Consider the following 24,862-nt stretch of genomic DNA (forward strand, 5'->3'; position numbering starts at 1 on the left):
GATAGATCAAGCATAGTTGTAGAGGCAACAGGTCGCCTAGGTGCTCTAAGTCACTGAAATGCCGATTAAAGTCATCCCTTGCCGCTCCAGGTCGTTGACAAGACGCTTTAGGACTCTCCCTATAATGAATAAAAACTACACACCATTGAACGCGTGGAGGGGGAAGATCTTAATGAATATTAATTCATTCAATTGCTTGAAGTGGTCAAATCACTTGAAGGGAAATTCGGAGAATAGGAATCCGGACCAGTATTGCCACTATCACAAGGAGAGGGGGGGGCACTTGTGGAAATTCATTAAGGAGGACCAAGCTGTTGAGGAACCCACAAAGAGACCAGCCCCAACAGAATGAATGGGCACTCATCGGGATGATCAACAAGAGCACAGGTGGGTCAATAGTAGAGGCTAAGGACACAACTTGAGCAATGACAATGTGAAGCCCTCCAAGAGAATAAGGATAGAGGAGGTGATTTATTTCATCAATGATGACAAGAAAGGGGCTCACTAACCCATGATGACACGATCATAGTGAGGTTGATCATCCATAACTATGAAGTGAAGCACATCCTGGTGGACAGTGGAAGCTCGGTGGACATCTTATTCATGGAGGCATTCGAGAAGATGAATGTACAAAGGAAGGATTTCTTCCCTACTGACATGTATCTGGCTGGTTTCAGTAGGGACATCGTCTAACCTCTAGGAAGGATTAAGTTGTTTGTTATAGTGAGGACGATGCCGAACAAGATTTCATTTGACCATAATCTTTTGGCTGTGGACACACCTTCATCATACAATGCTATTGTTTGTCACCCTATGCTGCACACACTTCGAAACTTGGTAACCACATACTACATGGCCACAGAATTCCCCACTAAGAATGGAATTAGGGTAGTGTATGGGGACTATCTAGAGTCCCGGAAATGTTACATGGTGGCCTTGAAAGGCAAGGAAAAGTGGTCATTGGTGGTCGACCTAAAATTGCTTCTAGAGCTCGGCAAGGATAGAGCTCACCCATTGGAATATGTCATCCTGGTGTCGGTCTTAGATACCGAACCCAAGAAGACAATCCAGATTGGTTCATGACTCAATGAACCTCTACGCTCTAAATTGGTAAGTTTTTTACATTCAAATATTGATGTATTTTCCTGGTCACCTACCGACGTGCCTGGCATAGATCCCTTTGTTATTATCCATAGACTTAACGTAGATCCCTTGGTTAGACCTTTAAAGCAGAGGAAAAGGAACTTCACCCTAGAGAGGTGGAGGACAATTGACTAGGTGGTTGGGAAGCTCCTCAATGCCGACTTTATCAGAGAAGTAGAGTACCCGAGATGGATAACGAATATGGTGATCGTGAAAAAGGAAAATGAGAACTGGCAAAGGTGGGTCGACTATACAGACCTGAAACAAACTTGCCCAAAGTATATGTTCCCACTCTTAAGGATGGACAGATTGGTAGATGCCACCTCGGGGTTTGAGCTGCTGAGATTAATGGGTGTCTATTCCGGTAACAAATAGATCTAGATGGATCCAGCGGACCAAGAGAAAACAACTTTTGTAACTGAAATTGGGTTTTATTGTTACAAGGTCATGCCTTTTGGCCTAAGGAATGTCAGGGCGACCTACTTGCGTCTTGTAAACAATTTCTTTTCCAATTTTAATTGGAAATAAAGTAAAAGTATATTTAGATGATGTTTATTGTTCTAAAGAATGTTTGCTACTCTAAGAAAATATAACTTGAAGCTCAATCCAAACAAGTGTGTCTTTGGGGTCACATCGGGCAAGTTCCACAATTACATAGTCACTCGACGTGGCATTGAAGCCAACCCTGAGAAAATTGAAGAAATTTTAGCTATGTAACCAAGTGAATGTAAAGGCAATTCTACATAGTTTATCCCTCAGGAAGGAGGTCGGTGTGAGGAATGTAGAGGCATGTATTGACTCCTAGCTCGTGGTGAACCAAGTGAACGAACATTATGAAGCTCGGGATCCTTCAATGTGTAAGTACTTGGTGAAGGTGTGTGAGATAATTAGACAATTTGATACTTTATCCATCCACCAAATACCGAGATCCAAGAAGGCACAGGATGACGCGCTTTCATAGCTGTCGGCTCTACTGACAACACCAAGAGGACAACATACGTAGAAGACTTGTTGCACCCCAACATAGAGAGGGCGATAGAAGAGGAGATGGCTCCTGTGCAAGTCATAGAACTGAGCAAGATGGATTCACTTTTCGTGTATCTACATGGTGGGTTTCGAATCCAACAAAAAATAAAAGTCCTGCTCAGATTAAATATTTTTGTATATAGTGATGAGCAAGGTCGTCTCCACAGGGATTGGGTGGATTTATTTCCAAGAAAATGAAATAGGGGGTTGTTGTAAAGATAAGGAAAATAAAATGAAATAAAATAAACAAGGATTAAATCGATGGGAGATAGCTTCTGGTTGAAGGGACAAGTTCAGCCTTGATTCTTTTCATTGATCATCGATGCAAGGATAAATTCATATGTTTATGAATAAATTGGTTATAGCCATTAACAAGCTCTAACAGCCAGCCTCTACTCGTATTTCTCGGCACCCAAAACAATATCTTTGATTGCTTCTCTTATTAATAGACAGTCCTAAACAAGCTCTTAGGATTTAATCTATTAATAGCATTAAGAGGGGAGAGACCCAATTCTAGTCAGCGATCTCACAACTTTGGACCGTTTAAACCAGATCATATATCCTCTTAACATAAATTGAAAACTTGTCCATAATCAATTTATGTTAGTTTCCACCATGATTAAACCTACCAATCATATACGAAATTAGAAGTTCAATCGGCCAGAGATTATTCTCATTGAATGAGCAAGGGATCCTTCTTGCTTAATCAATACAAATAATCCTCACAGGAAATCGCAGAAAACATATGAATACCCATAAACAATGAACTGAAATAAAAATCAATTAGATCTCACAATATTTAAGAATCAAAGCTTCCCTAACTTTTCAACCAGAAATCAAAAGCTTACACACACTTCATGTAGAAATCGCAGCTTCCAGATGAGGGGGGGGGGGGTGGGCGTATTCTGCTTCTTTTCTCCCTTCTTGCTGAATTCTTGTTTCCAAGATTTGATGATGCCTCCTTACTAGTCCGCCCCCCTTTTTATGGACTTAGGGGCGTATCCTGCAGGGCTCTGAATAGTTAGTACAAAAGAAGAGAAACAAGGAAGAACAAGTAAAGCCGAACTTACCCCCATGATTTGATGAAGAGTTGTGCTCTCCAAGAGCTGCTGGTGTGGCTACTGGCTTCCTTCCTAATACCGGGGAGACTCACACCCTGGGCAAGCTGCTCGGCCACCCCCTCTGTCTCAAGGGTGCCTTTTGGCCGAATCAACCATTGTGGCACGTAAACACTGGCCGAGCCCTTAGTCGAAGGATGTTCCGGAGTGTCCCCCCTCTGCAATGAGGACCACTCGAGTTGAGTTGTGGCCTCCTCGGAGTCAACTACCACAACTTCCTCTATGTACCTTGGCTTCTTCCCCTATTGAGGGGTGCATTCTATTGAATGGCGATGAAGCTCCATGGAAGAAGGAGCCCTAATGAGCACCTTGGTGTTCGACCTGGCTGATAGGTAGTAATACCCCTACTTTTGCTTCTTCAAGTGGAGAGTATCTAAACATCGGTAGGGTAATCTCAATATCCTTGAGAGTGCATTTGCAGAGCAACCCGACCAGGTACAAAAATGAGTTCGGCATCAACTGAATAGGTAGGACTCGATGCCACCCCAAGATGACCACTACCCCCAGACCTAAAGGGAACCTAAGGCTGAAAATCAAACTATGGATGCACACACAAATCTCCCCGGGATGGGCCGAAGTGGCCCTCTCCCTGACCCCAGGACACCTCAGTTTGTTCTCTTTGGGAATGCAATACACTTCTCAGATCTGAGCCAGGTCGGTCGGAGAAAGAGTAGACGAAGCAAATAAATAGAAAATAAAAAAAAATAGCTAGGGTTGATAGTGTGATAGTCCAATCCAATCAGGACAAATCCCTACGAAACTACAATCTGCAGATCGATCTCCATATGCAATCTCTATCTTCTTTGTAAGCTCCAACGATTTCTCTGATGTAAAAAAATAGAAAAACCTTAATTTCTATTGCTTACATCAGAAAAACTTAATACATTCTTTCTAGAAAAAAAATAATTAATTATAGACCAAATAATCAAATTAATAAATTTGGTGTGCACCGATCTTGCCACCATCAAGAGTTCGATCTCCAACACACTTTCAAGAATCCATAATAAAACAATTCTATAATATATCAGAATATATCTATAAGAATTTTAGATCATTGGCCCACTTTGAGAACCAAATTCTTAGAGATTTCTGCTAACTACTCAAATTGGCTACACTAGTTCTTGCCGATTTGAGTTTTGGTTCAAATCTAGTTTGGATTAGTCCAAGGGCTGAACCTGACTTTGATAACACTGTTGGAAGGGTTAGGATCCATCATATGGATGGCCGAACCATGCTTGATGGCTGGGCAAAATTTCAAAAATTTATTAATCCTTTTGGGAGTTGAATTCCCTATGTTTTGAAAAACTGTATTTTTCATGATTGGTCTTGCACTGAACTGGACCAGATTTGAATCCAATCAATGAGGGAAATCTATACTTGATATGGATACCACAAATGCAGATCCCATGGTGGAAGTTCACGCCCAAATCAGTCCCAAAGCCATTCTCCACTGAAGATGGCGCAGTGTGTAGGTGAAACTGATTCAACAACATAATTTTCAACAAAACTGCAACCCAACTACTTAGATCAAAGTGGGGAAGGTGACCTAAAGTTCATCTGATCCTTGAAAGCCTAAGTCGTGATAGGGTTTCTTGAAAGACAAAAGAATAGAAGAGAGAACAAGAAAGAGTGGTGTTCTACTCTAGTTCACCATCTTCTTCTTTTATCTCTTTATGGAGCACTTTTCCTAATCAAATTAGGAGATTATCCAAATCTAATTTGGATCTGGAATCTATTAAGAGATAAGCCTTATCCTCTTAAGAGGGTGGGTGCTCTATACCCATTTCCTAACCCAGATTGGACCAAGAGCACAAGACAACTTAATTTGTTATGTGACAGTTTACTTAATTTTATTAATTATAGGCCTTAGGCCCATTTCCTTCAAAGGATCACGACCCAAGATGTTGCATGGACAGCTTAGGCCTAATTTGCAGGGCGTGCGACCCCACAATGATCTCACATAAGTTCACATGGGTTCAGCCCAGCCTTTATGAAAAGGCTTGACCGAATTTATTGTTAAACGTAGTAAACCCATGACCACATCACTTTGGGTTCAATATGGGCCCAACATTTACACTTAAATGATCATTGAATTCAGCCATCTTATGTAGATCCAAGGATAATGAACTTATGTAAGATAAAGACCCTCAGAAAATCAACGCTGTAATGGTCTCTTACACTTAACCTCTCAGACCATAATGGTCCCAACAGTACTCGACAAGAAATGACCTCTCCCTTTGTTGTAAGGTACAATGTCACACTCTCTGTTTGGATGGATTCGGAGAATTAAAACCTTTTGCAAACATTTTTCATAAAACATTAATATAATTCCGAGAATTAAAACCTCCTGTGAGGTACATTGGCGGTAGTTTAGGTTTCCATTAGAGAGAATGTAAACCTATCATTTATTTTATCTTACAAAGGGGCTGATCCTAGCATTATGATCACCCACTCAGATGAATTCTCTGACAAAGGACACAACCATGACAAAACGACACAAATTATGATCACTTTGTCTCACTTGGTCGTGTCTCGATTATGGAGTATAATTAAGTTGATAAGGAGCGGACTGTGGAGATTGCTCATTTGTGTTTTCTTATCTTCTGCACACAATTACGGCCTACTGCTGCATATATAATTTTGATTTCTAACTTGTCTTCAAAGTCCAGTGTAAGCTAGCGCACACACAGATATAATCCCCCTTAAATCACACTTGTATGTATCCCAATCTAAGAACTCAAAAGAGTGAGGGCTGACGTCAGCCCTTAACCTAATCCCCCTTGGCCCAAGATTAAACTAATTAGGACAAACTAAGTAAACCAAAAAATCCCAATGTAATCTGAGATGTCAGACTAGAATCTGATATGAACAAATTTGAAAATAACACCATTGCACGTAAAAAACTAAAAAAAAAAAAAACAAGGAAACTTGCGAAAGAGTTTCAATCTCAGATTAGATCCAATTGAAAATGCCGAAATTTCTCTCAGTGTTTTCATCCTAGCCTTCAAGAAAAACAGAGCCCTTCTCAGATATCCATCCTTTCGCATCAAGGAGCAGTTACAAGACCTTTGCTCGTCCATAAATCTCAAGAGACACCATTCCTAAGCTCTGGGATCGATTGCTGCTATAAAGTTAGTCAACTCTACATCAAATACATAAATTTCTTAACCAGCATGGGTACTTTTTCATTCTTGTTAATTAATTTTCGCATTAATCTCCTTTTAACAGAGAGGTGGGATTTAGGGTAAATTAATACTTAATTCCCGGTAACATCATCTACAAACTAGTAGATGATGAAGACTCCACACACAAATGGTCGAGAGTGATAACAACAATCATATATATATCAAATACGTACACCTTATATAGGTAAACATTCAGTAGTAGTATATATAATTTAAGTTACACGATCAATGACAAATAGTTAACACTTAATACTTGAGTAATACGGAACATTCAATACAACAAACCCATCAATTATCACCATGCATGCATGTATTTATTAGCTAGTATAGCTGATAGATGTTTAATTAGGCGGTAGGATAAGAGGCTTTCATGGCAATGCCACAAAGGCCACCATTTGAGGCAGCAACATCTCGTTGGATTCGCATATATCCCTTATCTCCCCACTGAGTGCCCCACGAATTCTTGAGTAGCCAGTACTTCATGCCCTCTTCACTTGTACCATAACCAACCACTGTAACAGCATGGTTTAAATCAGTTCCACATTCCCCTGTAAAAACACCAGTTGAGTAGAAGAGGAAGTCGTTGGAACTAGCGTCTATGGCGACAGAAACTGGTTGCATTGCTACTGCCTTCAATAACTCATTCTCATCATTTGATGGGACGTCCACATATCCACTGATACTTGCTGTGTGGGATGCTGATTTCTCTGTGTCGCACATTCCCTGCACTCCTCTGTAAGGGTAGTTTTTTTCGCTGTTAATGCCTCCAGTTTGTTGGATATATTGGAATGCAGTATCCATAAAACCACCGTCACAGCCATTATTTTCAGTGTTGCAGTCTACCAGCTGTTGCTCAGATAGAGAAATTTGTTGGCCTTTCTTGATTTGGATAATCCCTTCTATTGCTGCCACTGCCGAGAATGCCCAACAACATCCTATATATAATGAATTGATTGCTTTGTTAGTGAATTGTACGTATTGTAATGCTTTGAACCCTAGTTGCACTTGCACCCCAAATTATATATATACTTGGTAGAAAAGAAAAAAAAAAATATATTGCCACTTACCACAACGGCCTTGGTCTTTGATGGGGGTAACAGCTCCTTTTTCTCTCCAGTCTAGACTTGGCGGAACATCAGTCACATTTTCGTAACTGAAACTGCGGCCATGGGGAAATTTTGATGATGGCCTTTGTTGTGCAAAATTTATGTAGCCATTACGGTAATGCTTTAACTCTTCATCGGTCCGGTCAGCAAATACATTTATGCTTTGCTTGTATGGTCTATCACCAGCCAAGTTGAACGAATCTATGCGCTCGGCATTGTTCTTGAATATGTTGAAGCGTTTCTCCTTCTCTACATTGTCTTGGTATACAACTCCATGGCGAGCCATCCATTGCTCAAACCTCTCCAACATAGATGCTTGCTGGAGAGTGCGGGCGTTGGCTTGAGAAGTAGAAGCTCCTAAAATGATGATCAATAGCGAGGCCATGGCACAGGTGATGAGTTGACAGCTGGCCATTGTCGTCTGAAACAACTGATAATTAACTAGTTATATGATGATGAATAAGAGGAGAACAAATTAAAGGCTAAGCAATTGAGGATCGATGTGCAATTCCTTTTGTGGTTTTCATTTATATAGATCGATCGAGCTGCATTTGCATGCACTTCCCCCCAAGTAGAACAATACAAACTATGTTAATTTCCTTGCCGTGCAGGGGGTGTGGCAAGAATTACATGCGCAAATTGGGGAATCATATTTTCTTGCACTTTGGAAACGGAACCGTGACAAAAAGCAACTTAATTTACTTTTATACTTGCATTCGGTCTGTCACAAGTGTCCTTTATACATCATATAAAACAGATGTGACTGACAAAAACTATTAGAACAAAAGTAAGTATTCAGACTTCATAAAGTTATATGATGATTGAGATGGTCTAGAGTTGGAGATTAAGGTTGTGTTTAATGTTTCCACTTTCTTCTTCAATCATTTTCGGTTGATCAATACAAATTGGCATATTTGATGCTATTTATAATTGACCAATTTAAAAATAGAACTTGTTGACCCATTTGTTCCTCCAGGTTGTAGGTCAATGGTTCAACAATCCGAGTTGAACAGGTTGATAACCCACCCGTGATATCGTCACAAATATAAGTTAAGAAAACTTCACATTGAGACAAATGCCGAAGAGGTTCCTTGGCTTTTGCACCCAATTAATTGGAGAGTCCAACTTGAACCGTAACATTCAGTAAGAACTTTCCTCATGTCATATGAGAGAGTGGCATCCATTACATGCGCAAATTGGGGAACATATTTTCTAGCACTCAGGGGACGCAATCATGATCAATGTTACTCTTTCCTGGACCACAAACTGTTCAATGTTTAATGAGTTCGAAACTATTTTTTTCTAGTCTTGTACTTCCATTCACTCTCTCACAAGTGTCCATTTACACGTATACATGTAATTGATAAGTGATCGATGAGGGGTGATCTAACTGTTCGGTCACGAAGAGCCATGTGGCCAGCCCAAACCATTTAATGACATGTCAGCGCCATATGGAGGCAGGTCGCACCCACCAAGTCTGCCCAAGCCGACCAGCTCGACCTACGTCTCGACTGATGGAAGACCAGCAGGTCACTCCACAGCAGAGTGGAGCACATCACCTCAGGAGAATGAGTTGGTGACTTTGGATGACAACTTGACCTCCCTGACCTGGGTAGACAAAGACTTGAGTAGTCGGCCCACCTCTGGGTTACCGATAATGACACATTATCCTTATGCAATTAGTATGCCTATCGGTTCCGAAACAAATGGTGGCATGTCGTCCATGCCTTCTCAAGGTACTCGTCATTCATTGCATTTTATCTCTCTAGCTCTCAGAATTTCCCTTCGCTTTCTTGCTCACTAAATTCAGTTAACATAAGCATTGGAGTGCCTAGCTGAAGTCGAAACCCCCAGGTACTCTGATATCTTTCTTCCTGCATACCGGTCTGTCAACCTCAACACCACTCGTTTGAGGTGTCCTCCAGTAGGGCAGTTAGGTGATTCGATCACCATTAATTGACACCATTTGTGGGAACCTAAACAAAAAATCCAGTTCAACCTCTCACCACATTAGTCATAAACTCAGCATGTCATCCCCAAAGAACAACCAAAACAAAGGAACCTCCATTGGGGGGCAAACATAGGTAGTCGAGCCCTCGGTGGTTCCTGAAAATTCTATATTTTGATGCCTTAACGAGCATCATTTTAGGGTTACTTAGGCCTTAGAATAGTCGAAATGTGCCCTTTTCCTAGTTAAATTCAATATTGTGACCTTTGAGGGTCCCTGTGCAAATCCTGTAAAAACTGGGAAATTTATATTTTCTATAGATTTTGGAAAGCTGGTGAGAATTCCAGCTGACAAAGGGGGTGTTTCTGTGAAAAATTGAGCACAGGAGGGTGCCTCCTATTTGCTAAACCCAGAATGGCGCCCCTCCTACTCTATTAGCATACTCCCCTCTCCTTAGCAAACCCTAGGGCGCCTCCCTACTCATTCTTTTCACCTCTAACAAACCTTAGGGCACCATCCACTCCTTTTAATCTCCACCTTTCAGGCCTTAGGCCCCTAAATCTCCACCATTCAATTTCGGGTGCCCAAATCTCAGCCATACATAATATTGGGCGCCCTCTCCTTCTATTCTCAGCCTTAGTATCACCTTAAAACAATCCTAACCCTCCATTCTCAACCCTAGGGCGCCCATATTTCTGCAAAAACCCAACTGCCGCCCCCTTCTTTCTCTCTAAACCCAGTTATGTCTACCATTCTCTATAAAAATGACCTTAGGGGCCTGGAGAAAGGGTGGTCAATTCACCTATTTCACCAGGCTAAGGTCTCTCTAAACCTAGTTTTGTCAAGAGGGGTTCCTGCAAACAGTCCAGTGTATCTGCAACTACCACCACTGGATTTGATCAACCATCCGTTTCGTTTTCTTTATTTTCTTTTATGTTATTTTTATTCTAGAAATCTTTTAGTTTTAATTTCTGTGTTGTTTGTGTGTTTTGCAGATCTGAACTCGTCCGGTTCAAGGGTAAGGTGTCTCGAGGGGTTCGAGGGCTGAACGAAAGGAGAAAGCTTGTATTTCGTCTTCTCAGACAACTACTGCCACTAAATCCAAATTTTGGATCATTTTTGTTTATTTCTTTTGTTAATTCCAGTGTTCTTTAATTTGTAAATTTTAATTATTGTCTTGTTCATTTCAGAACATTTAATTTCAGCATTAATCAATTTTATGTTCTTATTTTCTGCAAATCCCAGATCTATTTTGCTTTTATCTGTCTAGAACAAAAATAATAATTTTTATTCTTGCTTCCCTATGTGTTTGACTCCTTCCTCGCCACGTACTACGTTGTTTAAGGTTACGTGAGGATTGAAAAAATTAATAAATATTGAAACTGGTGTTCTGAAGTGGTTAACGACACGCTTCCGAACACACCAGTTCCTACCGGTGTGGATTATCGATAGTTGTAGGAGTTGATGCAATACGTCCGAAGCATGGACCTACGCATGTAGTCCGTGAAGCAGCATTTCGCCGCTCTCGGGCCAATGTAGCTCAGGTGCCATTGTAGATGCAACCACCGCCCAAGAACTAGAACGTCAACAAGTCAGTAACCCCACTGGATGACAAATGTTAACTTCTCGACATCTTAAAGAACCCTGCTAGGACTCGGACTTCCAAAGCATGAGACACCACTTATGTCCCTAATGAGGAAATTAGTAGGGAAACCACCTCGGTTAGGTTGGACAACATGGCATCGATGTCGGGGTCCAAGTAAAATAGGTGTAGGAGGAACCCAAGGCATAAGCCCATCAAGAGCCAACTTGGTCCTGAGGTGGAGGATTGTTAGACCAGCCCACCTAAAGACCAAGAAGTTAGCTTGTCAAACACCTCAATTGCTCCTCAATTCACTCGGGCTTTGCCCATTTCAACCAAGATCTTTGCCAAGCCCCGACCTAATAATTTCAAGGCCCTGAACCTAGAGAGTTAGGACTAAATGACTAACCCGGTCGACCATGTCAACAGATTCTAGGCTATGATCAAACTGCATGAAGAAAATGAGGCAAGACAGTGCCTCGCCTGTAGAGGGATCTTTTCAATGTCCAACCAGTCATAGTCTAGAAGTACAGTCTAAGGTCTTGAATGGGGGTTTTCTGTATTGTTAGTAGATGGAACTAAAAGTACTTTCATGGAATGTGAGGGGTCTGAGGTCAGGTAGGAGAAAGTTGGTGATTTGCAATTTTCTAAGAAGGTTGGAGTCGGATGTGGTGTTCTTTCAAGAAACAGAATTGGATGCAGTAGATGCACATAAGACATTTCCAATTAAGTGGCATCCATCTAAGTTTGATTCAAGTATTATTTTTTGAATTTTTATTTTTTTATTCAATGTCATTTTTAAAACAACCAATGACATGCACTTTCCCAGAACCTAAATAATATCTTCTTCTAAAATTTCTCCTAAATCAGAAATTTTGCAGAAAAAGTGTATAACTTTTGCAGAAAAAAAATCAGAAAAAACGTATAACTTCTGACATTTTGAACAAAATCTTGAAAAAAAAACATGCAAACATACAATTTAGGTGTATGACAAAGAGAAAAAAATACATATGTCATATTGTAAGTGTATGAGAAGTAAGAGAAATAATACAAAAATAACATTCATTATATTTAGCCATGAGCAAATTTAAGTACATACTTTGACCATGCCTATAGATGCTATATATTAGAGTATGACATGGAACAATACTTTGTTCATGCCTACAAAAGTTTGTTGCTAATTCAAGGAAGCTCCTCTAGATGGAATAATAATTTGTTGCTTCAAGGAAATTGAAACATATGCTTAATCATTTTAGCTAAATATCACATGCATTTCTAGGCATACAAAATTTCAGATGGGTGAACTCTGCTTTCAACCAAGAGATTACTGATTTGAGTTTTCGTTCTATAAATACTGAGATGGTCATCAGATCCTACATTCCCGATATCTTTAGCACCAAGTTCAGAAAAGCTTTGCCTTATTATGATCAGTAACCTTGAACATTTATATATTTGCTACTAAAACCAAGTAAGCAATGTGGAACAGGGACACAAAGACAAGTTTTAGACAAAAAATATCCATTTTTGTCAACCAACTTACTTATTTTTCTATTTTACAAAAGCAAGTAATTAACTTGTTCCTTAATTATAAACAAAATAAATAAAATATTATGGCTTGTGCATGGTTTACCCCAATTTGTAATTTTCCTTCATTATGAATCAAGACCAACTTGTACCACTCAAGCAGGAAGCTGAATCAGGAAACTATGGGTTGGTCTAGTAGATGGGTGAAAATGTTCATTTCGTTAAATAATACTTTCTGAATTAGTGACAATATACTAGCAGAAACTCATGCCTTCTTATTTGTAACAGAAGAATAAAAAGAAGGAAAGTAATAGACCTTATTTAATTAAAAAGAACATAGAGATTTTGAGGAAATATTTGGAATGTTGATTTTAGAAGCTAGATTGGGCATGATCAAGTCTTATCATGTCTGTGTTGGGTTAAAGTTATAAACCATAAGTATCAGAGAAGTTAAAAAGCTGAAGTTGTTGAAGTGTGGCATTTCTGGTGTATAATGCTAATGTTATTTTAATCAAAAGAGTGAGCTTGGAAGATTAGACACATTGTGAATTGTGATTAAGGGTCATTGATGACAACTAGGGACTTTTCATAGCTACTTAGACACATGACCTCTAACATAGTTTGGGGGCATATAACTTTCCATGTATTCCAACCTGGGGTAAGGTACTTAGGTGTCCCACCCTCCTAGAATGGAGAGTGATAGGTTCAAAAATCAGCTAACTAGAATATGATTCCAAATGAATGTTTCTAGTATCAAATATTTAATTTGGATGACACAGAGAAGTTCTATCAATATTCTTTAAAGTTCTGAAGATAATTCTTTATAAATGAAGTCATGTTTAAACTCAAACAATTTGCTGAAACTTTGCTGTTCTATCCAATATTCTTTATTCATTGGAGACCATCCCATGGTGTTGATTGAAAACTTCTTTACCAAACCATATTATAATGAATAGAGCAGCAGATTTGAGGCTATAAATTATAACAATACAACTGTTATGAGCTTGGACTTGTGCAGAATAGTAGAAGATGTGACATCCATTGCTCCAATTTAATTAACAATCAGTCAATGCCGTGGACCTTAATTTAAATTTACAGAACTGATGTGGGGTTCAGTGCTAGATATTAGATAAGATTGTCATAAAATAGTGACCATGTTCAATGGGCATGGGCAAATGGTAGCCTTAGAATCTAAGTTTAGACAAGTCATCGTCAATCTTAAACAAAATAAAAGAAATGAACTTATCAAGAATGGACGCTCACGTCAACCCAACTTAATTAAAACCATCACCTCTAGACGAGATATAACGAGAAGACAAGCGGCCTTAGATACTTGATAAAAGAACAAACTGAAGACATACTTGCTGGGTTGATTTGCATTAGTCTATACTGTAAATCTGCGGTGTTTAATAAATGAAGCTCCATTACAAGCAACAAGTTAAGGGAGACATTCATTGATCCAGTCCAGCAGCCTTGTAGTCATTTCGTTCTTTTCTCTGTTTAATCTTTTTCTTCCAACAGTCGTCCAACACAGAGAGTTCCCCATGAGCCCATGACTCAACTTGCCATGAATCATCCCACCTAACCAATGGGGATCTTTTTGTGTCCACTAGAGAGTAAATATATATTTTGGGCACTTTTGGCACAAAATATATGCAACGGGGACAAGTTTCAGATATGTTTCATGTTCAACTTTTTAATTGAATAATATGACTATGGGAGGCAGATAATCAATGAAGGTTGAGCAATGTCAAAAGATTTACCTATCCAAAACTCTGATGTACACACGACTTGAGATTTGAGAACTCTGAGAAACAATGGCATTGAAGATAAGAGGACAAACTTGTTTCAATGGTAGAGAGGACAATCTTGCTTCAATGGTGGAGAACTTGCTTCAATGGTGGAGAACTTGCTTCAATGGCGAAACAAATAACAGCAAATGGATTGAAACCCTAACACCTTTCGATCTTGCACTTGATCTAATGACTAGTGGAACAAAGAGCAAAGATCTGAAACTTAAATAATGGATTAATCTTCAATGGTGGAAGTTCGTTCGACTGAGAACTGAGAAAAACCCAGAGATCTTTGTTCAATAGTTCAACTCTTGTAGCAACTCTCTCTCGACCCTCTCCTTACCCAAGTGACCCTAACCCCTTTTGACCCAATGGGTACCCTCGACCCAACCAACTCTGACCCTCTTTTTCCTTGACCCTAATGGGTCACTTGATCCATATAACCCACTATTGAAATGGGTGGGTTTTGAAGCGGGTGGGTTGGGTGGGTCAAAAGGGTCAGGGTCAACATTGTCACCCCTAATTTCTTTATTTTGAATTAAGAGATGTTTGGATGTAATTCACGGCGGGTAGAGAGTGGATAGGAAAAGTGAGTAGGAAATCTGGGCTGAAACAGGTTGGCCGTGTCTCAACTCTCGATTGTATGGGATGGAATTAATTAAGTTGATAAGAGATGGGAGGTGTCTCCAAGTACCTTGTGGTTGTGGACATCTTAGAAAAACATAAGACATGATTAAAGAACGTAAGTCAATGGTAGGCTTTTAGAAAAGAATTAAGTCCATGAGCTAAAGGCTGGCGTCTATCTCAAGAGAAGACTAAGAGTAGGAAAAGTGAGTAGGAAATTGGGAGGTGATGAGGGGTAATTTGGTCCACCAAATGATATTATGATACGTGGCTTTCAAGTGATATCTCAGTGCTAAGTAAGCAGATCACCTCGGCAGGTTGGCTGGTAGCACCTAGCGGGGCCAACCTAAAATACCTCATCTTGGCCGATTTGAAGGACCTCCGAACAAGGGGCTACTTACTTCGTAGATTGATCGAGCAAAGAAAGGTACTGTTGGTGACCTACAGAGCGTGCTCACTGACTTGTCACACAAATCCGTTGCTAGACCGAGTTCTCCAGATATTAATGAATCGACCATTGGGTCGGATTACTTACATTACACGCATCAGAGCCAATTGGATGGACCTAAGCCCTCTGCACAGATTACGTAATCGACATAATTACTCTCCCGACTTAACAGAAACAGCTCTGCGAGAACCTGAGACCCATTACTAGAAGGTCTCTGAGCACTCATGCCTATATAAAGGTCTCATTTATACAGAAGAGATATGCACGATTATAAGCTCTCGCACTCTCTAATCTCTTAAGACCTTCTAAGAACTCTTCGTTGACTTAAGCATCGGAGTGCCCACCTCGGGTAAAAACAACCCGAGCACTCTAACTCTCGCCTTTTACAGAATGATACAACTTGGCCACTGAATGTGAGCATCCGATTCGGCATCCAAGTCATCTGCCACGTGAGAGCCGCCTGATCGCATACCATCAATTGGCGCCGTCTGTGAGAGTACATGGAAAAAAGCTAAGTTCTCATTTTTAAGCATCTTACACTAATATCCATGTCTTCATCAAGCAACCAGCCCTCCAACAACAACAATAATCAAATCACTAAGGGACATGAGCAGCTCGGAATGATCCCATAAGTACCTTCAATGACTATTGGAAATGTGCCTTTAACCCCACCAGGCGTCCCACCCACTCTAAACCCAACCATGACACCATCTCATGTGAATGCGCCTCCTCCTGCGGATGAGCCCTCCGTGGCTCCCACTGGAGCCGATATGCGCTAGTTCTATGACCTGGTGTAATGTATCTGCGGAATGAGCAATCAGATGAGAGCCTGTGAGGACAAGTTTGCCACCCTAATAGGGGGCAACAATAGACACAACAACCGCAGATTCAACAACAACAACATTAGAACCAACGAGAACCGGGTGTCTAACCGGTTGGGTTTCCTGATAGATTCCCAACAAAGTCTCTAACCGAGCTCCTGACATCTGATTGGGTTTCTAGTCAGATTCCCACAACATCTGCTTGGGTTCCCAGTCAGATTCCCAACCAGATCTGTGACCGGGTTCCTAACCAAAACCTTAACTGACCCCTTGTAGAGAACTCGGTGCCTGACCAAAATCAGAATCAGCTCCCAGTAGAAAGTTGAGCTACTACTCCCATAGGGACTGAAGCCGCCAGTTCCTCCAAAGGATCCAAAACAAGGCGTCATAGACGTAGGAATGGAAACATGGCAGGGATTACATTACCCATCCCCAACCTCGACCCCCAAATCATCCCCCATCCCCATCGGGGAAAGGAATTCTCCTCCATCCTTGACCCTGATAGGGATGAATTCCCTGCCAAAGACCCAAATCCTCAATTACACAAAGACCGAGACTGAGAGAAAGCGAGAGAGAGAGAGAGAGAGTGAGAGAGAGAGAGTGAGGACCTTTGCAAGTTGCGATCGATGACGATAGATGAAGGGAGATTGAAGAACTAGGGTTTTAGCTTTTAGTTCTTTTTTTTTTAGTCTTTCTCTGTCCTATGACCTCTATCATGTGGTAGTCGATGACCAAAGATGTATGAAGTCCGACGAGTGACGACAATTGGCGACAATAGACAAAGAAAGAAGAAGAACTAGGGTTCTTTGAGACTCTTTCTTTGTCCTCTCACCTCTGTCTATCGAGTGGTAGTCAAGACTCAAGAAGTCTCGAGAGTTTTTTAGAATAGTTTTTGTCTTTTAAGTTTTAAATTTTAATTTTTTACTTTTTATGTTTTGAGATTTTATAATTTATTAATCAAATAAATGAATAATATATATATATATATATATATATATATGAATTGGGGCTGGGCGGGGCAGGGATAGCTTTGTCGGGTTGGGGAGCTGGGGTACTCGTCAAGGATGAGAAAAATTGCCACCCTACGCAGATGCACTCACCGCACCTCAAAGAAAAGTCATCTCACTCTATCTGTGAGCGTGATGGACAAGAAATAAGAAAGCAAAGCAACCAGCCAAGCAGACACCTTATCTGGGTGGCCTATATCTTGCACCTCACCACTAGACCCTGAGATACTTATGGCCCCATGACCAAAGAACTTCAGGGCACCCAACCCTGAATCCTACAATGGAACGATAGACTCGATAGACCATGCTAATAGTTTCCAAGCCCTAATGCAACTACAAGGGGCCAACGATGGAAGCCTATTTATTGCCTTCGCAAAAACCCTCTGGGATACAGCTTGGCTATGGTACTCAGGATTGGTCCCCGACTCCATAAGAAGTTGGGATTAGCTCGCCAATCTATTTACCACTCACTTCACCACCAATAAAAGGCACCCTAAGTCTGCGACCTACCTATTAAATAGCATTTAGAGACCTAATGAGACACTCTGTGAATAGATTAGGAGGTTTAACTTGGAGCATCTCCAAATCCCTAACATTGACATGGTTGTACAACTCATCGTGGCAACAAACGGTGTTTGTCACCCTGACCTATGCTAGGAAATTGAATTGAAGCCTCCAACTTCTATGGAGAAATTCCTCACTGAGTCATCCTTGGGCCGACCTCAGCTAGGTCCAAGCCATGATAGTACTACACATCCTGGGGGAGGAGCACACCTCTCCCCATCTGAAGAGCTACATGAGGATCATTAAGGCAGTTGTGCATAGAGACGTTGATGTTCGGGATGAATTGACGTATGTCAAAAGGGTATGGACCAGCAGGACGTTCTTCTTGGCCCACCTGAAAAAGAGACGCGACAGGATCCATATAGATCAGTTCATTGAGGAAATACATTTATGCTTTACTTGTAGGGTCTATCTTCGGCCAAGTTGAAAGAATCTATGAGCTTCGCATTGTCCTTGTATATGTTGAAACGCTTCCCCTTCTCTACATTGTCGTTGTCCTGGTATATATATACAACTCCATAGCAAGTCATCCATTGTTCATACTTCTGCAACATAGATGCATGGTGGAGAGTACGAGCACTAGCTTGAGAAGCAAAAGCTCCTAAAATGATCATTAGAGAGGCCATGCAGATGAGTTGTCATGCCATTGTCTGAAATGACATATGTACAGAGTTGCATGTGCAATTCCTTTGGTGACTATCCTTTATACAGAGCAGCATGTGCAATTCCCCAAGTAGCATACAACTATGTTCCTTGCCGTGTAGTGGTGTTTGACTTGACATTTTTAATCAAGAAATTTAGTGGTGTGAGAATGGTAATAATACATTCAATACTTGGGAGGTTGGGCTTAATTTTATCTTGCACTCAAAAGAATGCAATGCCACAACCTTTATCAATTTCTGTTGGATCATATCTATCTATCTATCTATATATATACATGGGTTGGTCGTGTCTCGATTATGGAGTATAAATAAGTTGATAAGGAGCGGCCTCATTGGATGATGGATGATCCCACACAGAAGTCCCATTAATAAAGTGCAAAATGAGACTTAATGTTTTGTTTTCTTAGCTTTTGCACTCAATTATCACCTACTTGAAGGGATGAGAGATTCATCCTATGGACGCCCAAAGATTGCGGAATAAGGGGCGAATTTCAAAATTTATCTCTCCCTTCAACTGGGAATCGTATTCCCTATTTAGAATATCATATTTTCAGGGATCAATCTTGAACCATAAACTGAACCAGATCTGAACCAAAAGGAGTGGGAGAGGATTATACCTGATACGGAGAAATACTATCTCCCAATGGAGGTGTTCACGCCCAAGGAAGGATCCAAAATCTGCTCCCACTGAAGATGGCGTAGTGAAGGATGGAGTAGAATCAACAATGTTCTTCAAAAGAACTTGACCCTTCGCAAGAATCAACTGCACGGCTTGTGAGTACAGCTCCATCCAATCTTTTCCCAAAAGATTGAGATCAAGATCAAATCTTGATTGCTCCCAAGAACTGGAGATTGAACTGAAGGAATAGCAATGGCAGGAACGTGGCGGCAGGAGAGAATTCGCAGTATGCAGGAAATCTCTCAATCTCTCTTTCTTCAAAGAGAAGAATGCTGTTGATCATGTAAAAGGCCGCCGCCCCCTTCCCCTTTTATAATCTCAATGGGATCAGCTCCTAATCAGATTAGGAGTTGCTAATCCAAATCATATTTGGGTTAGAAGTCCCTTAGTGATAAGGGATAATCCGGATCTTATCTGCAGATCAGATCAGCTATCTCCTAATATAATTAGGAGGTTTCCAGATCTAAATCTCATTTAGATCTTGGACTCTCTGAGTGGATAGGGTCTAAGCCCAATCCTTTTAGCTGACCCACTTCAGAATTCGCCCCCTTTAAATGACTGATCAAATCAGCCTAGTTCGAAATGGGCTTAAGGCCCATTTAAGGTTTTTACTCAAAAAGCCTTCCAAACTGCTGCCCAGTTGGGCTTCCTTGTATGGCGTGGGACCCAAGCATTGATCTACACATCAGCCACATGGGTTCAGCCCAGCCTTTGTTACAAGGCCTGTCCGAATGCACTGCTGAAGACAGTGTACCCCCTGAAACCCATCAAATGGGCTCTATGGGCCCAACACTTACACTAAGTGGTCCCTGGGCCAAGCCACCTTGTAACACCTAGGGACTGTGGGCAGATGCAAGATTAGCCCATCAGGTGTTATCCTCAATGGTCTTACACTTAACCTCTCAGCCCATAATGATCATACACTGCCCGACAAGAGAGGACCTCTCCCTCGGCTGCAAGGAACAGTGTTGCACTCTCCACTCATATGGATCCCGAGAATTAAAACCTTCTTACAAACATTTTAGAAACCATAATATATATACTTTTATATCTTATATAAAATATATTTTGCAAAACAAATCTCAACGGTTGAAATCGGCTGCCGGCAGTCTTGGTTTCCATCAGTGAGAGTGCATCCCCGATCATTACCTTTCTCCGACAAAGGGGCTGATCCTGTCACTATGATCACCCACTCAGATGAATTCTCGGACTGTCCCAACATACCCAGGTTTTGACCCCCACTAAGGATCTCACTGATTGGTACATCAAAGATAGCCCAATCCGACACCTAGTGCAGTATCATAATCGAGTCTAGGGGTCGGGTGTAACTTTCCAGTTTTGCCCATCAATCTCCAAGGTCCAGGGCAATACTGGAAATCTGGTCTAGTTCAAAGATTCAATTAATCCTACACTGTATGTGCCTAGGGTCTCACCCTGGCAGCTGAGACAGGCCACCCCAACCGACTTGGTGGCACCACAGTGTCAGCCTTGTCAGGATAGGTCTCCCCAGACCGACCCACTGGCTGTGAACATTCTAAACTAACACGAGTCTCATTAAGTGTCCAGTTTAAGGGTATTACACAGAAACATACCAAGGGAACATGAATCAAATATGTATCTTTATTCATTTACAATAAACTCATAAAGTACATCATTCTGATTGAAGCTAAGGGCATACAAAACTGTCTAACACTACTGCTGCATATATAATTTTGGTTCTACCTTATCTTAGTTAAAGTTTAAGAGAAGAATGTTCTTCAAACAATAGGTCGAATTTCACTATGATGAATAACTATACATGGCTGAATATTTATACAAAATAATAAAGAATAAATTTCAATCAATTACAATAATAGAAATAGAGCAATAAGAAAAGGTCTTCAGTAGGTAACTTGCTAAGAAGAGAGTTTCCTTTATGCTCTGATTGAGCAATAGTCAGCTACTTCTTGGCACTCTGGGAGATCAAATTAGAACCAAGAAAGATACCATGGTCTCTAGTAGATCGTCTGCCGTCAGGGCAACTAGCCTAGTCAGCATTTGAGTAAGCCATCAATGTCTCTGATGCACGACCCAAGAAAAATAAACTAGTGTCAATGGAACCCTTCAGATATAGTAGAATATGTTTAACTGTAGTCTAGTGCTCAGTAGTATGAGCATGCAAAAATTGACACTTTATTGACTACAAAAGCAACATTCAGTTGAGTAAGAGTGACGTACTGGAGTGCACCCACTATGCTCCGATACTGAGTGGGATCAAGGAGTAACTCGCCATCAAACCAAGAGAGATGAGAAGAGGTGACCAATAGACTGGAAACCGGTTTGGCTGCAACAAGATTAGTCTTCAACAAGAGGTCCAATATGTACTTTTGCTAAGAGAGAAACAAACCTGAGGCATCACAGTGAGACTCAATGTTAAGAAAATAGTGCAACGATGTCAAATCCTTGAGGGAAAAAGTTTGAGACAAACTGCTAATAAGCTGAGACACATGCAGAGAAGAAGAGCCAGTAACAATGAGATCATCAATGTAAACAAGAAGGATCTCATTGAGAGCTATGAAAGCCAATATCATATAGTTTATTACTTAATCGAGAAAATCAGGCCCGGGGAGCCTGTTTGAGACCATAGAGGGCTTTATGAAGCTTGTAGACATGATCAGGATAATTACTATCCTCAAATCCTTTCAGTCCGCACATATAGATCATCTTAGTAATAAAACCATTGAGGAAGGCATTACGGACGTCTAACTGGTGGATATCCCATCCATGGGAAACTACTAGTGAAAGAACAATATGCACAGTTGTCGGTTTGACAATGGGGCTGAAGGTCTTAATGAAGTCAACTCTCGGAACTTGAATGAAACCTTGCGCGACAAGACGGGCCTTGTAATGTTCAATCGAGCCATCTGGGTGCCGTTTGATTTTGAAGACCCACTTGGACACAACGACGTTCATAGAGGAATCATAGGGAACCAACTCCCAAGTGCCATTCTAGAGTAGTGCGTGAAATTCGGCAGTCGTAGCAGAACGCCAATGAGGGGACTTAGCAGCCTGTTCGTAGGAAGATGGCTCCTCTTCTTGAGCAGTAACATCATGGACTAGAGCAAGAGGAAGAGGGTGGCAAGTAGATGTCAGAGCTTGAACCGATCTGGATGCCATTAACCTAGTTGTCATAGTATGAGTACGGACAGGGGGCTCCACGGCATGGGTTGTGTCATGCTACTCCTGAATAGGTTTGGTGCGCCGAATTGCTAAGAGATCATCAATGATGGAAGCTTACTGTTCTGGTTTAGGGGAAAAAGTGGCAGATTCCTCATTAGTAACAGATATAGATGGTGAGTGATCAAGAGATGCCTCAGGAACAGAATCAGTTGAAGCTGGACACCTGTAAGCATTAATAAAACCCAAAGAGGGGAGAGTAACCCCAGTAAGAGCAGCAGGGTTGGGAGATGGCGATGACTATACCATTCTAGGAAAGGAATGTTCATAAAAAACAACATGGTGAGCAATGATCTCTTTGCCGGTAGCAGGGTTGTAACAACGATACCCTTTGTGACTGTTGTGGTAGCTAATAAAGATACAATGAGCAAAGCAAAAATCCATCTTGTGAAAATTATAAGGCCAAAGTAGAGGATAACATTTACAGCCAAATACTTTCAATATAGAATAATCAGGAGGTTTGCCAAATAACTTCTCATGAGGAGAGAGATTACCAAGACCTAGAGTAAGTAGTTTGTTGATAAGAAAGACTACATTTTCAGCAGCATCGGCTCAGAACGACTGAGGGAGAGAAGAGGACGCTAATAGAGATAAGGTGGACTCAATAATGTGCCGATGTCTGCATTCAACATTGCAGTTCTGTTCATGCCTGTGGGGACAACTAAGATGGTGAGTAATACCGGCACTGTCAAGATAACGGGAGAGAGAGTGAAATTCACCACCCCAATCACTCTAAAACATCTTGATTTTTGTAGAGAAAAGATTCTCAACATGATTCTTGAATTTAAGAAACATATTAAACACATCTGATTTTCGCTCAATAGGAAAAATCCATGAAAATTTTGAATATGCATCCATAAATAGAAGATAATACCAGAATCTTTTATTGGATAAAGTTGGGATAGGTCCCCATACGTCAGAAAATACTAACTCAAGAGGGGAAGAAAAATCCGTATTTGAAGACGGTAAACTTAAACGGTGGGCATTGCCCATCTAACAAGCTTCATACACAAAAGGATGACTAAAACAACCGGAATAAGGTAAACCAAATTTAGAAATAATGTTTTTCACAACTCTTAAGGAGGCATGACCAAGACGTTGATGCCATTTTGACAAGGAGGTTTTCTCTCCAACACAAGCTTCCATGTTTTCTATCCTCTACTGAACTGCTCTAGGAAACTGATAGTCCATCTCTACTAGTACCTCTGAGTAAAATTCTCTTAGTATGGTCCTTCAAGACAAAGAAATCCAGATGAAATTCAAAAATCAAACCAAGTAAACCAAATAAACCCAAAAACCCCAATATGACCCTTTTTCATGACCCTAGAAATTGACGTAAGGGCCATTATGACAATTTTAAAGTTACATTTTCAGCTATTGAGATGTAAGATTTGAATCTGATATGAACAAATTTGAAAATGACACCATTGCACGTAAAAAAAAACAAAGGAAATTATGGGAACCTCAGATTGATTAATTAATCCCCTGAGTATTTTCTGAAAAAGCATGTTAGCTAGATTGAGTTGTCTCAGACCTGCTTCAGCCCTTCCTCTCTATAAATAAGATGGGTTTTAAGCTAGAGACTTTTGAAGAAAAAACAAGAACCTAGAATCCCCACCCGAATAAACCATTTCAGCCAAGAACTCCAGAAAGAGTTTCAATCTCAGATTAGAACCCACTAAACACCCCAATTTCTCTCTGTGTTTTCATCCTAGCCTTCAAGAAAGGCAGAGCCCTTCCCAGCTCAGATATCCACCCTTGCGCATCTAGAAGCAATCACAAGACCTTTGTTCGTCCAAAAATCTCAAGAGACACCATTCCTAGTTAAGCTCTACTAGGATTGCTTCTATAAAGTTTAGTCAAGTCTACATCAAATGCATACATTTCTTAACCAGCATTGGTAGATTTTCATTCTTGTTAGTTAATTTTCGCATTAGTCTCCTTTATTTAAAAGATGATTTGGTTTGATTTTGGATTGATTGAGATTGTAGTTATAGACCTCTGAAAGCTTTCCTTTTAACTTCATGTAATCTTAAAATAAGAGGAAGGGAGGTGGGATTTAGGGTAAATTGATATACCTAATTCCCATTAACATCATCTACATCCTAGTAGATGATCAAGACTTCACACACAAATGGTTGAAAGTGATAACAACAATCATATATATCAAATACACCTATATTCGCAATAACATCATCTAGAAATTAACAAGTAGATGATGAAGACATCACACACAAATGGTGGAAAGTGAAAACAACAATCATATATATATCAAATACGTACACCTTGTATAGGTAAACATTCAGTACTAGTATAGATAATTTAAGTTACACGATCAATGATAAATAATTAGCACTTAATACTTGCCTAATACGGAACATGTATTTATTAGCTAGTTTAGCTGGTAGATGTTTAA

At 40.5% G+C, this 24,862-nt stretch overlaps 2 protein-coding genes across 2 annotated transcripts in view; both read right to left on the bottom strand.

The window, feature by feature from the left end:
• Window positions 1-6,386, bottom strand: part of LOC148802967 (senescence-specific cysteine protease SAG12-like) — an 84,099-nt gene extending 77,713 nt beyond the window's left edge. The window contains exon 1 of the mRNA XM_088886313.1: window positions 6,354-6,386. Coding sequence (XP_088742439.1) covers window positions 6,354-6,386 — 33 coding nt within the window. The remainder of the gene's footprint in view (window positions 1-6,353) is intronic.
• A 431-nt stretch (window positions 6,387-6,817) lies between these two features.
• Window positions 6,818-7,993, bottom strand: LOC148802968 (senescence-specific cysteine protease SAG12-like). The gene is made up of 2 exons (XM_088896515.1): window positions 7,540-7,993; window positions 6,818-7,407 (listed from the first exon to the last, which is right to left on the bottom strand). The coding sequence occupies exons 1-2, from the start codon at window positions 7,991-7,993 to the stop codon at window positions 6,818-6,820; spliced, it is 1,044 nt and encodes a 347-aa protein (XP_088752641.1).
• Between the last annotated feature and the right edge of the window lie 16,869 nt (window positions 7,994-24,862).

This window comes from Nelumbo nucifera, chromosome 1, assembly GCF_055504915.1.
Source record: "Nelumbo nucifera cultivar China Antique chromosome 1, China Antique-T2T, whole genome shotgun sequence".
Lineage (NCBI taxonomy): Eukaryota > Viridiplantae > Streptophyta > Magnoliopsida > Proteales > Nelumbonaceae > Nelumbo > Nelumbo nucifera.

What these genes read in the sequence shown, in the direction of transcription:
- LOC148802968 (XM_088896515.1), bottom strand. Translation starts at nt 7,993, where the DNA reads ATGGCCAGCTGTCAACTCATCACCTGTGCCATGGCCTCGCTATTGATC. An exon ending in CAAAGACCAAGGCCGTTGTG is followed by an intron (nt 7,408 to 7,539) that starts GTAAGTGGCAAT and finishes CATTATATATAG; the next exon opens with GATGTTGTTGGGCATTCTCG.